Genomic DNA, 13,103 nt, shown 5'->3' on the forward strand with positions numbered 1-13,103 from the left:
GCTTCTGGCCAGAAGATTAATATCCATAAGTCTCGGATGCTTTGCTCTAAGAACATGGCAAAAATGTTTGTAAAAAACTTAGTGATCTTTCTGGCATTCCTCTTACTCACTCTTTGGGTAAGTATCTTGGGGTCCCCCTCCACAGCGACAGAGTTTCCAAAGCCTCTTTTAAAGAGACTCTGGATAAAACTAATGGGTTGTGTGCTAGTTGGAAAGCCAATTCTCTCTCCCTAGCAGGCCGTCTAACTTTAGTTCAGTCTGTCAATTGTGCGGCTCCCAATCATATCATGCAAGCCTGTAAATTGCCGGAGCCGGTTCTCAATGAGCTTGACAAGATTAACCGGCATTTCCTTTGGGGAGAGTCTGAAGAGGGAAGAAAAGATTCACCTTGTCCCTTGGAAGGAGGTCTGCCAGCCTAAAAGCATGGGAGGTCTTGGCATTAGACAGGCTAAGGACAACAACAAAGTTTTATTAACGAAGCTCCTCTGGAGAATGTGGCAATGCCCCTCTTCTCTTTGGGTTCGTCTACTCTGTGGTAAGTATGGGAAGGACAAAATCTTTGGGGGCCCTAAGGAGAGAGTTGTCAATTGTTCTTTCCTTTGGAAAGGGCTTAGCGCTGTGTTTGCTGAATTCTGCTCGGGGGTTGGCCTGGAGGTGGGTAATGGAAAGTCCATTAGCTTCTGGAATGACACCTGGATCAGAGATAAACCGCTTATAGATGTTTGTAGCTCCCCCCCGCTTTACAATATCCGCAACTGGAGGATTGCCGATGTGGTGGACTCTGATGGGGACTGGATTTGGTCCAGGTTTGATTCCTTCTTTAGCCTGGATACTCTCCTTAGAATCAGGGGAGTTAAGATTAGTAATCAAGAGGAAGACAAGGATAGACATTGCTGAGCCCTGACTAATAATGGAGCTTACTCTTGCAAATCTGCCTTTGAAGCCTTTACCCTCAATAGATCCGACCCTCTCTCGGATACTTGGAAATCCATTTGGGCCCTTAAAATCCCTTACCGTATTAGGAGCTTCCTGTGGCTGGGAGTTAAGGATAGGTTGCTTACTAATTCGGATAGGCACAGACGGCATTTGGCGGATTCTGGAGCTTGCAGTAGATGCAGAGGCCATATTGAAACCTTGTGCCATGCTCTTAGGGACTGCTCTAAAAGTAAAGAGGTGTGGAAGAAAGTTCTCCCACCCCACATTCTCCCTTCCTTCCTTGCCCACTCTGAGAATGACTGGTTCTCTAATGGGGTTAGTGGGAAGTTACTGGCTAACATGGAGCATTGTGACATTTTCTTTGCTATTACTTGTCACCAAATCTGGAAGTGGAGGAACGAGGAGATTTTTAGTGAGAAGACGGTTTTTATTCATAACTTACCTGAGTTCTTCTCGAAAAAGCTCCTTATTATTACTGAGAGCTTCAAAGGGGATTCCCTTGCCAGGTCTACCCAGAATAAAGAGGTTCACCTTGTTGGTTGGAGTAGGCCTAATGATGGGGTGGTGAAGCTAAATACGGATGGCTCCTGCCTCAACAATGGAAGAATCGCGGCTGGAGGTGTTCTTAGAGACGCGGGGGGCGCCTGGATGTCTGGGTTCACCCATAACCTGGGGTTGGGCTCGTCCTTTTCGGCGGAGCTTTGGGGTATCTTCTCTGGTGTCAAGCTTGCCAGAAGTCTGGGTAATTAAGAGGCTTTCTGTGGAGTTTGATAATAAGGAGGCCATTAATATGATTTCTGATAATCATGCTATTTGTCTTAATAGCCAAAACCTTATCAAAACTATTAAAAGGCTTGGCTCTTCCTTTGAGTTCTTAGAGTTCAACCACATCTTCAGAGAACAGAACCGGATTGCGGATCGCTTGGCGGCTGCTGGGCATGAGGGGATGTTAGGTGTTACCACCCTTTCTGATCCTCCTATCTTTCTTTCTTCTCTTCTTTTAGAGGATAGGATTAAGGTTAGCTTTCCTAGGCTGATCCCAAACTAGTTTGTTCTTTGTGTTGTCATTCTTTTCCTGTTTCTACCAAAAAAAAAAAAAAACATAATGTTTCTTTACTTTTAAATAAGTTTAGTATTTTTTATTTAAAACCAAAACTTTTTAGTTTTATAGTATTCGATAATTTTGGTATTTTCAATATTTAATTTTTTCTAATTGGGTTGGATTTTGAAGATATATACACCGTTAAACTAGGGACGACAAACAAATGATGTGAATGCTATCTCTGCCCGGTGGATCACATAATAACATAGCATATGTCAACATGGTTTTGACACACGAAGCTATTAGTATTTTTAGTAATTAATCTCTAGTATTTTTCAGTTAAATTTTAATTGGGAAAACGTGTTGAATAACCTCAAATCTATACCTATTTAAAGAAAGAAAAAGATTTTCTACAAATCCGAAAATCACAACACTCTTTTTGTTTGACTTGTTAAGGTAGGCAGCAAATCCCTTCTTAACTCACTGTTTTTCTGATATTAAAATTGATTTTTAATTTGTTAAAATTTATGTAACTTTGAAGTTTGAGGCCATACATAAATTTACATTTGGGCTAAACTGGCTACCATTTTGACCCATAAGTCTTTCTCTTTGATAGTAAAATAGGCGACTCGGTAGTCGCTCAGCAAAATCGTGCTTACAGAAAGGGAAAGGAAACATGGACGAAGATGAATTTCAACGTGTTCTTCATATGTTCCCTGTTGTTCGATCTCGCGACTACCATGTATTTGCCTTTTATTATTATTATTATTATTACTTGTGGGTTTTCTTACGAATTTTGCTAATTGTTTGTTTAATGTCAGATTGACTTGGACCCTTCAAGGCAATCCACTTCTCGCTCACCAGTACCAGTACCAGTACCACAGGATGAGGCAATTGAGACTTGTGATTGTTTTCTGTGCTTCTCTATCTATGCTACAATGTTGTATGACCTGATTGATTCTGATTATTCCTTTGCAGGTGCATAAGTGGCAGGATGCTTGGGACGAAGAGGATCAAAAGAAAACGGAGAACGAAGCTTCTTATGATCGACAAGGTGTTTTGTTACTTTGGATTTTGTGTATTTTCATATGTTTGATTGATTCTGGAGATTTAGGTCTATTTTCTTTGCTTACTGTTTCTGTATCTATTTTTCATATGGGTTTGTTTTAATAGAAGATGCATTCTGGGGGAAGCTAAAGTCGGTAGCTGAGAGGAAGGTATGCCATTCTATTTTTTTAGTATTTGTGTGTTCACTGGAAGTTGTGGACTGGATTCTGTATGCAATAATGTTTTCTTCCTTATAAAGTTTAAGTATTGGGTTTGTAAAGGAGAGTCCATAAGTAGCACTTTTCATTCTCTTTGATATTTAACTTGTGGACTTCTAGCACTGAACTTTGAGTTGGTGAGATTTGGTCTCTGAACTTTGATTCTTGTTAATAGCCCTTTAAGGGATGGAAGGAACCGTCACGCTTGGTGTTCAAGGAATTATACACTTAATTGACCAAACTTTTAACTTTTCTGCATTCTGGAAGCAGAATTTACAAAACACATGTCATTGGAATGTGATCATTTCATCTATCAAGGGCTAGAGTTTGCAAAAAAGGAAAAAAATAAAGTTCAGCGCAAAAATCTCGCAGAATCAAAATTCAGAGACCAAAAATCAAAATCCGGTGAAGTACAAGGGCCAAAAATGTTGTTTTTCCTACACTGATAGGAGTCAGTAGAACTGAACCTACTTGTGCATCATTTATGCATTCCTCCATGCCACTTGCCTAATTGATGATGCATATGTAACTTCAACCGATATTACTGGTACCAAATTGTTATAGTAGTCAGACTCCTCCCTCTTTTGGAAGTTATAATGCCTGGTTGTCTTTGTTTCAAATAAAAAAAGAAAAAGCAAATGGATGTTGCACGAACATTTTATTTGAGTTGTGAAACATGCATCTTTCAAGCTGTTGCACGGGAACTATTTACAGTAAATATAGGTGGGAGTATGTCATGATTTTTATTTCATTTTGGGTATATGACGAATTTTTATCATATTAGTTCTATTTTGTGTGGCAAGAGATTTCAATTCGCTCTAGTCATGATAGCTGGAGCATGTTTTTGCTATTTACATCTGCTACATGCTTATGCAATGTCCGTTGAAATATCATATGCGGTATCATTTTTAAGTTCTTACTCTGAAATACCATTCATATCCAATTTGAATGCAATCATGAGAATTTGGCTCAAACAATTTAAGAGAATTGTCAACATTATGGCCTAATGTATAGGAGCTTTTATCTAAGTGCGATATTATGTTTCTTTTTGGAATGTGTTGATGGACTTGGTTTAGGAAATTGAAGTTTTAGGCTACTCATAATGGTTATGTGGCAAAGATAAAATTTGGACCGTTTTCTTGATACCATTTGTCAGTTTGTCTTTTGCACTTTAATTTTGGCACATTTGACTCCCATACTTAAATTATTCTCAAAATTTGACCACTAAGAGATGACCTGATCAACGAACATGTCGTTTAAAACGCTCGTCATAAGACTGTTCTGCAATTATGTTGATGTTCTCGAGTTCCTGAAACTTCAATCAAATGCCAAAATCCGAGAACAATGAAGTGTAGGGCTAAACATGCTAAAGTAGCAGTATCAAGGCCTAAATAACCTTCAGCCTTTTATTTTGGAACAGCAATAGAATCAAAGCAATCTCTGATGTGTTGATGAATTGTTAAAAGTTTAATTGATATGATATCATCCATAGTTGTTAATGGTGCACCTGAGGCCCGCGCCTCAATACACCCTATGGTGGGCGTTGTAAATGTGGCGCGCGCCCTAGGCACGGTGACAGAGGTGTGCCATGGTGGCATACATGCTTTGTTTGAGTTGTTAAAAGAGTGGAATGTTCACTGTTGGATTAGACACATCTAGGGTCCAAAATAAATAAAATAAAAAAACAAAACAGAAAAAAAGAAGATACACTTGAATTTGAAGAGACACAATCGAACAACATAAAAAAGAGGAGGTAAAGAAGCAGAGGAAACATAGCAGATGCTGCATACTTGAAAAATAATAGTGTGATCAAAGAAGCAACGCAGAGAATTTTTGAAAGTGGAACACAGAATTTCAAGAAGACCCTGAGAAGCGCATATTGGGGTTTGTTGCGTGTTAGAATTTATTTACGAAGAAGAATATTGTCATGGTTTTGTATTAATTGCATTTTGATTTTAGAAGTTATAATTTCTTTTAATTTAAAACTTGACCTTTATTGAAGCATATGGAATTGATTGAGTGTTTCATTTGCTTCCCTGATGAATTATGTAGTTGGGTCCTGCGGATGCCAAGAGATTTTGCGATGCCTTTCAACGGGTTCACAGGCAACTGGTACACATCATCATCCTTTAGATTTATAATATGATATTATCTGATAGTATTGATTTGTGGTATTAAGTGAAGTCCCAAATGGTTTTGTATTTTGTGATGTGCAGGTATATAAAGAGCTGAGTTTGGATGCTGCCCGGAGCTTGTTGAACTCTATAAGGACTTCTGGATGACTCTTTCTTTGCATGCTTATTAGTTTTTGTCCAACATTGGGATTAGATTAATTGAACCCAACAGATTTCAATCTGATCAAGAGTGAAATTTTGTTGCAATTATATTGTGGTAATGTATTTTTATCTTTTTTTATAGGCCTAAAATATCGAGGAGCCTTTTGTTTGGTAAAAGTAATTGATTAATCTGCTGAATTTATAAAGTATGATGTTAGTTCTCTTAATTTATTTAAATTGACACATTGCTTCTTGAATTTTTTTTTTTTTTATAATTATTTATTGGTTTCTTGAAACTTATTAACTTGATTTATCTAAATCATCTATTGTTTTTCATGTGATTTTTTACGCACAAATTTAGAAGGTTGATGGGATACTTTGTAAATTTAGAAGATCAAATTGATTGAGGGCATTGTATTCTTGTGGCCAACTTGAGAAATGTTTGACAAAAAAAAAACTGATAAATGTTTAGTAAATATGAGAAATTTTTTAAAATAAAAATATATATTAAGTTATATTCTAAAAAATTAATATCAACTTTTCTAATAATTTAGAACATCTTTAAGAGACTTTCTGTTGATTTTATAAAAATAATATAAATAATTAATTATTATATAAATAATTAACTTTTAGTAGACTTATTTTTTTGATAGGAACAGGAAAAGAAAAGAAAAAAAAAAACAAAACCAAAAAACCTAGCCTGAGATTAGCCTAGGGAAGCTAACCCCCACCACATCTTCCAAAAGAAGAGAAGAAAGATAATCAGGAGGATAAGAAAAGGTTGTGACGTCCAACGTCCAACATCCTCTCATGCCCAGCTGCCGCCAAACGATCTGCTACCCGGTTCTGTTCTCTGAAGATATGGCTGAAGTTTATGAAATCAAAGGAAGAGTAAAACCTTCTAATTCCTTTGATTAGATTTTGGCTATTTAAACAAATAGCATTTTTTTTTATCGGAAATCATTTTGATAGCCTCAAGGTTGTCAGATTCTACAATCAATTTCTTCAAACCCAGACTCTTGGCAAGTTTAAGGCCAGAAAAAATCCCACAAAGCTCAGCCGGAAAGAACGAACCCAAACCCAGATTCTGAGCAAACCCAGACAACCAGGCACCCCCATCATTTCTCAGAACACCTCCTGCAGCAATCTTACCGTCCTTAAGACAAGATACATTAGTGTTTAACACCACCCCTTCCCTAGGCCTGTACCAACCAAGGAGGTGAACAGTCTTCTTCTGGGTCGGCCTAGCAAGAGAATCTCCTTTGAAGCTATCAGTAATATTGAATAATTTTTCCGAGAAGAACTCAACTAAATTAGGAATAGAAACAGTTTTTCTTCCAAAGATCTCCTCATTCCTCCACTTCCAAATTTGGTGACAGACAATAGCAAAGAAAATATCACTATGCTCAAGGTTAGCCAACAACTTCCCACTAACTCCATTTGTAAACTAGTCATGATCAGAGTGAGCCAAGAAAGTAGAAATCAGGTGGTGAGGGAGAACTTTTCTCCTCACCTCTTTACTCCTAGTACAGTCCCTAATAGCATGACAAATAGTTTCAACATGCCCTCTGCATCTGCTGCAAGCACCTGAATCCACCAGATGCCGTCTATTTCTATCCGAATTAGTGAGCAGCCTATCCTTAACACCAAGCCACAGAAAGTTCCTAATGCGGTAAGGAATTTTTAAAGCCCAAATGATTTTCCAAACTTCAGAGTGAGGACCCGTACCATTTTGGTTGAAAGCCTCAAAGGCAGACTTGCAGGTATAAGCCTCATTGTTTGTCAATGTCCAACAATGACTATCCCTATCTTCCTCCTTGCTACTTATCTTAACCCCTTAGGAGCGTATCCAGGCTAAAAAAAGAGTCAAATTTAGACCAAATCCAATCCCCCTCAGAATCCACCACATCAGCGAAACTCTTAGTAGACTTTTAGTTCACCTTCATATTTATTTTGTATTTTATTATTAAAAATTATTGTTATATTTACTAACAGTGAGAGGAGGGAGACTCCTCACAAATAAATTATTAATAAAATAAAATAAAAAGACACTAAAAGATGGAGGGAGACTCTTTATTAATAGAGATGATAGAGAGAGCCACTAAGAACTTATTGGAGTTGATTCGTAACTATTCCTCTTCAAATTATAATTTAAAAGCTAAACTAAAAGACAGTTGGAGATGCTCTTATGCTATTTCCACTAAAGCTATAAGTTTGTATATATATATATTTTTTTCTTTAAACAATTTTTCCAATTTTCATAATATTTTTCAACCACTAAATATAGATTTTCTGTATTTTTTATTTTCAATTGTATATATAAAACACAAAAAGTATGTAGAGACGTGGAAAACTGTGAAAACGTAAAAAATAGAAAAAAAATATAAAAAAACTCATGAAAACAAGAAAATATAAAAAAACACAAAACACAAAAAACGCGAAAAGATGTGGAAAACACGAAACGTTAAAAACACGAAAACCTGAAAAATATGGAAAACGGAAAAACGTGAAAAAACAAAAAAAACGTAAAAATTTATTAAAAACACAAAAAGTGGAAAAATGCGAAAATTACGAAAAGTAAAAAAATATTAAAAACATGGAAACATGGAAAAAAAAATTGAAAAACACAAAAATGTGAATAAATGAATAAATATAAAAACACGAAAACATTTTTTCACATTTTCGGTATTTTTTTGTACGTTTTCTCGTGTTATTAACGCTATTATGTTTTTTTGCATTTTTTCTTCTTTTTTGTGTTTCCACGTTTAGCTTTTCAGTTTTTCGGTTTTTCCCTTTTTCACGTTTTCTTTTTTTCGCGTTTTTTATTTTTCGCATTTTGTTACTTTTTCGTGTTATCCACGTTTTTTTTCATGTTTTTCGTATTTTTCACGTTTTTGTGTTTTTTACGTTTTCATGTTTTGTTTGCATTTTTCGTCTTTTCATGTTTATCGCGTTTTTCACGTATTATCATGTTTTTGTGTTTTAGCATTTTTCGCGTTTTCGTGTTTTTCGTATTTTTTCACGTTTTTGTGTTTTTTGTATTTTTCATGTTTTTGTATATTTCGTGTTTTGTCTCTTTTTCGTGTTCATGTTTTGTGCTTTTTCAAGTGTTTGCTTTTTTTTTGCGTTTTTGTATTTTTCGCATTTGTTCACCTTTTCATGTTTTTTGCGGGTTTTTTTTTGTCATATTCTAGTGTTTTGTAACGTTTTCATATTATTTATATTTTTCGTGTTTCATATTTTATATTTTTTAACGTTTTCCTAATTTTTCTCTGAACGCGTATGTTTTACCATTTTGAAAAGGGTAAAACATTTTCCCTTATTTCTTCTTTGCTTTTCTATTGACTTGCTACTTATTTTCCTTTGACTTATTTTCCTTTGACTTATTTTCCTGTCCAAACAAACACTGAAAAATTGGAAAAATATTTTTCTGCAGAATATTTTCCCGAGCTGAGAAAATTACTTTTGAAGTGTTGGGACAACTCATGGACTATTGATGCATTCGCACAAAAAAAAAAAAAAAAGTGAGTTGGTTCCATTTGTATGATAGGGAGTGAAGCAAGGGGCATTTATGGAATTGGAAAAAGATAGAAAAATCCTAGTTAAACCCTACAGTAGACGATTCTTTGTGGCATTTGGTGATTGTAGAAGCAGAGCAGAGCAGAGAAGAGAAGATGATTGCAAAACGTTTGATTCCTTCACTGAATCGCATTTTGGTTGAGAAAGTTATTCCTCCTTCAAAAACCAACTCTGGGATTCTTCTTCCTCAGACAGCCCCCAAGGTTCTTTTCTTTTTCTTTTTTCTTGCATCATTCCGATTCACAAAATAAATGGAACTTTGTAGTTTATCTTTAACTCATATGATGATCAATAGGTCTTGCATTTAAATCATTTCAATAGATATATTTCATTTCTAGCAAATAAACAGTCTGATCTGATTCACAAATATCATCCATCTATTTTGATCTGCTCTTTTATCCACTATCCGTCCTGCTGAATTGTTGCTTAGTTTGAATTGAATCATTTGTTGATAATGATTATAGCTAAACTCTGGAAAAGTGGTTGCTGTGGGTCCTGGAGCTCATGATAAAGATGGAAAACTTGTTCCTGTGATGTTGAAGGAAGGCGACACTGTTCTTTTGCCTGAATATGGTGGCACTCAAGTCAAACTTGCTGATAAAGAGTGAGTTTATCTCTTCAATTTCATTTTAATGCAGTATAAGATATTCCATAAGATTGATTATATCCAAAGCTTTTGCAGATTTTACGGTATTGAACATTATCTAGCAATGTTGTAACATCTTACTCTAAGATTACTCTTTGTTTGTTCATTTGTCTATGTAGTTATCAACAACAAAAAACTCTAATTGAAAAGCATTTGTATGGTACAACTTGGAAATGTTCAAAGACTGACATTTCAAATGATAAATGCACATATGCACTTCTTACACATTATTATTATTATTGTTACTTCTTTTCATAGGTTGGTAATAATCTTATGGAATCTGATTGTTGGGAATATTGAGTTTGTTTGTTTGTTTCAGGTATCATCTGTACCGAGATGAAGATATTTTGGGAACTCTCCATGACTAGTAAAATTACTTTAGAGTAGTTTCACTTTCACTGCCTACTGCATTTTTGCCATAGCATTACCAATAGAAGCTTGTATCAATTTTATGCATCTTACTCTCACAGATTTGGAATTTTCATTATTTTTTCTGCCTGGGCTTAATACAACACATGATTTCAATTAGGCTTAATATATTATTAGTCTCCTAACCTAACCTATTCAAAATGTTGATTTTTGGTTCCTGACTTTTTATTTGGTAATATTTGTCATATTATCTATCTAAAATGTTGATTTTTGACCATTGACCTATTGTTTCGGAAGAAAATCTAATATCTCTAATTTCCCCTTGTCTCTCACTCAATTTATGACATATGACATACTTACAATAACTTTAACTTTAGTAAAGAAAGGTTAAAAGTTAGAGTTATAAGGTTGGAGTAGGATAAGTATGTCATGTGTCATAAATTGAGTGAGAAAGTTTAAGTGGATAGAGAATTGAAAACAACAAATTTTCTTCTCATTATTTGCAATTATTTGTCCCTTAAGGCATCTTCAACGCTCACCAAATGAGGGTTGAGTTGCCAATTTGGCGGTAGTTGACACTTCGACCAACCACTGCCAAATTTCCACGCCTCATTGGCATGGAGTGCCAACTTCAACCATTTTTGGTTGAAGTTCGCTGTTCCACCAAATAGATGGACCTATTATTTAATTATTTATTTTTTTATATAAAATCTGTAATATATTTTTTTAATGAAAATTGATATTTAGTAATATAGGTAAATTTAATTTAGGTTTATTTTTTGGGATAAAGGTACTAAAATAGATCTATGGTTTTTGGAAAAGTATCAATTTAGGTTTTACGTATAAAATAGTACCAATATAGGCTTATTAAATCTAAGTCTCAGGATGCTTTGAATCTTCGCCTTAGGATTCTAATAAGCTTAGATCTAACGGTGAATGAACAAATTCATTTGCTCATTAAGGTGCATAAGCATCAGGATGCTTTGAATCTTCATCTTAGGATTCTAATAAACCTAGATCTAACGGTGAATGAACAAATTCTATATGCTCATTAAGGTGCATGTGATCAAGACTGATATTGGTGCTATTTCGTACGTGGAGCATACATTGATACTTTCTAAAAAACCAGACATAATTTGGTACCTTATCCCTTTATTTTTTTAAGATTTTTTAGTTAAATGTTATTAAAAATTATAGTGTAGTATATATATTTTTTTATAAAATTAATGTATATTTTAGATAAAATTACAAATTATTGAATTAAATAATATATTTAGAAATCATATAGTAAAATTAACGGTAATTAATATTCAATCTGAAATAACATTATTGTGATAATGATAATAATAATATATAAAAAACAATAAAATATTAATAAAAGTGCTATGTAGAATAAAGTAGAGAATATTATTTTTGATATAATAAATGGTGTAAAGAAAAAATAGGATTTGATGTATAGAAAATGAAGATAAAAACAACATGATGGGTTGAAGATAGTCTTAATCTATCAAAATTGATGAAATTTCAATTAATACAGATATAGATAGTAAGATAACAATTCTGTTAAATTTTTAAACAATTCATTTATATTTTTTATAGATCAATTCCTCCTCCAAAATGCAAAAGGCAGATAATTTTCTATTGAAAAATCGATAAAATTAAGAGTAATTTCAGAAAGAAATAATGGTTACTTTGGAAGTTTCTCTACTATTTAACATATATTTATTAACACTACTTTTAGTAAAGTTATACGTCCTTTGTAAAAAAAAATAAAAAAATAATACATATAACAATTTATATAAAATTGAGAAAGAGAGAGGATGGAAGAGAATTAAAGAAGAGATCAATATTTTAATTGAAAATGACTTTATCTCATCCATGGACATGTTTATCGAAATTACAATAAAATTAGTTATAACTCATCCATGCACCTTTTTCCTCCTTGATGTTTAGTTTTGTAAAAATATGTAATATATATAAATGGTTGATAAATTTTTGTTTCGGTTTAAAATCGAAGTAACAGATAAACGGATTTGTAAAGAATTTAGAAATTTTGAGATTTCAAAGAGAGGAACAAATAAAAGGAGGATCGAGATAGGACATTTATCTCGCATTTCACCATTCGAACTTTCGATCGTTTGGTCTAAAAGACTTATAGCTCAAACTAATAATTAAGGCTCAATCATAAATCTTATACTAATAAAGGCTTATAGTGTGATAAAGACCAATTTTGTAATTAAGTAGGGGAATGTGGCAAATTTGTAAATAAAAAGAAAACGAAAATTGTTTTATTTCTTTTCTTTAAAATGCATTTTCCCGACTTTTCCAATCTCGTTTTTCAAAAACTTTTATACCGTTGGACTCGTTCTAATTAGACGGTCATTTTAAGATCCCAGAAGCTCAGGTAAAAAAAATTATGGTGAACAGAATCCCGCGATCTGTTTTTTTGTGAGAAAACAATACCCAGAAAAATTTCAAAAAATTCCAGAAAGTGTAAAACATTATTCTGAGAAACTTTAATTATTGACTCAAAGTGAGATTCCTTACGGTTGAGTCGCAAATCAACGGAATCCGGCGATTAGGTGGCCGTTTTCCGGCGAGAAACAAAAAATGCACTGAAAATTCTCAAAACATTCCAGAAAATGTAAAACATTATTCTGAGAAACTTTAATTCTTGGATCGAAGTGAGATTCCTTACGGTTTAGTTCCAATAAATTATTGAAATATGTAAAATTGATAAAATTAAGAAAAATGATTTTTTTAGATAGAAATTAGGACGAGACAGAACTTGGGCGGGGTGAGCACCCATGGCCCAAGAACTGACAAACCTGCAATATATTAATAAAAGAAAAAAGTGAGTGTTTGAACAAGAGAATAAAGAGGAGAAAAGATAGGAAAAGTCAAGAAAAACGCAAGTGTGAAATACTACAAATGTCATCATTGATATGCCTGTGGCAAAAAGCAGAAGATGAATGCCACCAATTGATCAC

At 33.9% G+C, this 13,103-nt stretch overlaps 2 protein-coding genes across 3 annotated transcripts; both read left to right on the forward strand.

The window, feature by feature from the left end:
* Nucleotides 1–2,295: 2,295 nt before the first annotated feature.
* LOC136233440 (uncharacterized) lies at nucleotides 2,296–5,746 on the forward strand. Of its 2 annotated transcripts, XM_066023097.1 has the most exons (7): nucleotides 2,296–2,434; nucleotides 2,595–2,720; nucleotides 2,800–2,868; nucleotides 2,957–3,032; nucleotides 3,152–3,195; nucleotides 5,296–5,355; nucleotides 5,460–5,746. In XM_066023097.1, the coding sequence occupies exons 2-7, from the start codon at nucleotides 2,655–2,657 to the stop codon at nucleotides 5,523–5,525; spliced, it is 381 nt and encodes a 126-aa protein (XP_065879169.1). In that variant the 5' UTR covers nucleotides 2,296–2,434; nucleotides 2,595–2,654; the 3' UTR covers nucleotides 5,526–5,746. The 2 variants fall into 2 exon arrangements, with proteins under 2 accessions (XP_065879169.1, XP_065879168.1); XM_066023096.1 differs by lacking the exon at nucleotides 2,296–2,434 and having other exon boundaries at nucleotides 2,536–2,720.
* Nucleotides 5,747–9,134: 3,388 nt separating this feature from the next.
* LOC136233391 (10 kDa chaperonin-like) lies at nucleotides 9,135–10,281 on the forward strand. Its single transcript, XM_066023030.1, has 3 exons — nucleotides 9,135–9,301; nucleotides 9,563–9,702; nucleotides 10,064–10,281. Exons 1-3 carry the CDS (start codon nucleotides 9,194–9,196, stop codon nucleotides 10,110–10,112), a joined length of 297 nt encoding a protein of 98 aa, XP_065879102.1. The 5' UTR covers nucleotides 9,135–9,193; the 3' UTR covers nucleotides 10,113–10,281.
* Nucleotides 10,282–13,103: the final 2,822 nt, after the last annotated feature.

The sequence above is a fragment of the Euphorbia lathyris genome, chromosome 6 (assembly GCF_963576675.1).
Source record: "Euphorbia lathyris chromosome 6, ddEupLath1.1, whole genome shotgun sequence".
NCBI classification, from domain to species: domain Eukaryota; kingdom Viridiplantae; phylum Streptophyta; class Magnoliopsida; order Malpighiales; family Euphorbiaceae; genus Euphorbia; species Euphorbia lathyris.

What these genes read in the sequence shown, in the direction of transcription:
- LOC136233391 (XM_066023030.1), top strand. Translation starts at nt 9,194, where the DNA reads ATGATTGCAAAACGTTTGATTCCTTCACTGAATCGCATTTTGGTTGAG. An exon ending in TTCCTCAGACAGCCCCCAAG is followed by an intron (nt 9,302 to 9,562) that starts GTTCTTTTCTTT and finishes TAATGATTATAG; the next exon opens with CTAAACTCTGGAAAAGTGGT. An exon ending in GTCAAACTTGCTGATAAAGA is followed by an intron (nt 9,703 to 10,063) that starts GTGAGTTTATCT and finishes TGTTTGTTTCAG; the next exon opens with GTATCATCTGTACCGAGATG.
- LOC136233440 (XM_066023097.1), top strand. Translation starts at nt 2,655, where the DNA reads ATGGACGAAGATGAATTTCAACGTGTTCTTCATATGTTCCCTGTTGTT. An exon ending in AGTCGGTAGCTGAGAGGAAG is followed by an intron (nt 3,196 to 5,295) that starts GTATGCCATTCT and finishes TGAATTATGTAG; the next exon opens with TTGGGTCCTGCGGATGCCAA. An exon ending in AACGGGTTCACAGGCAACTG is followed by an intron (nt 5,356 to 5,459) that starts GTACACATCATC and finishes TGTGATGTGCAG; the next exon opens with GTATATAAAGAGCTGAGTTT.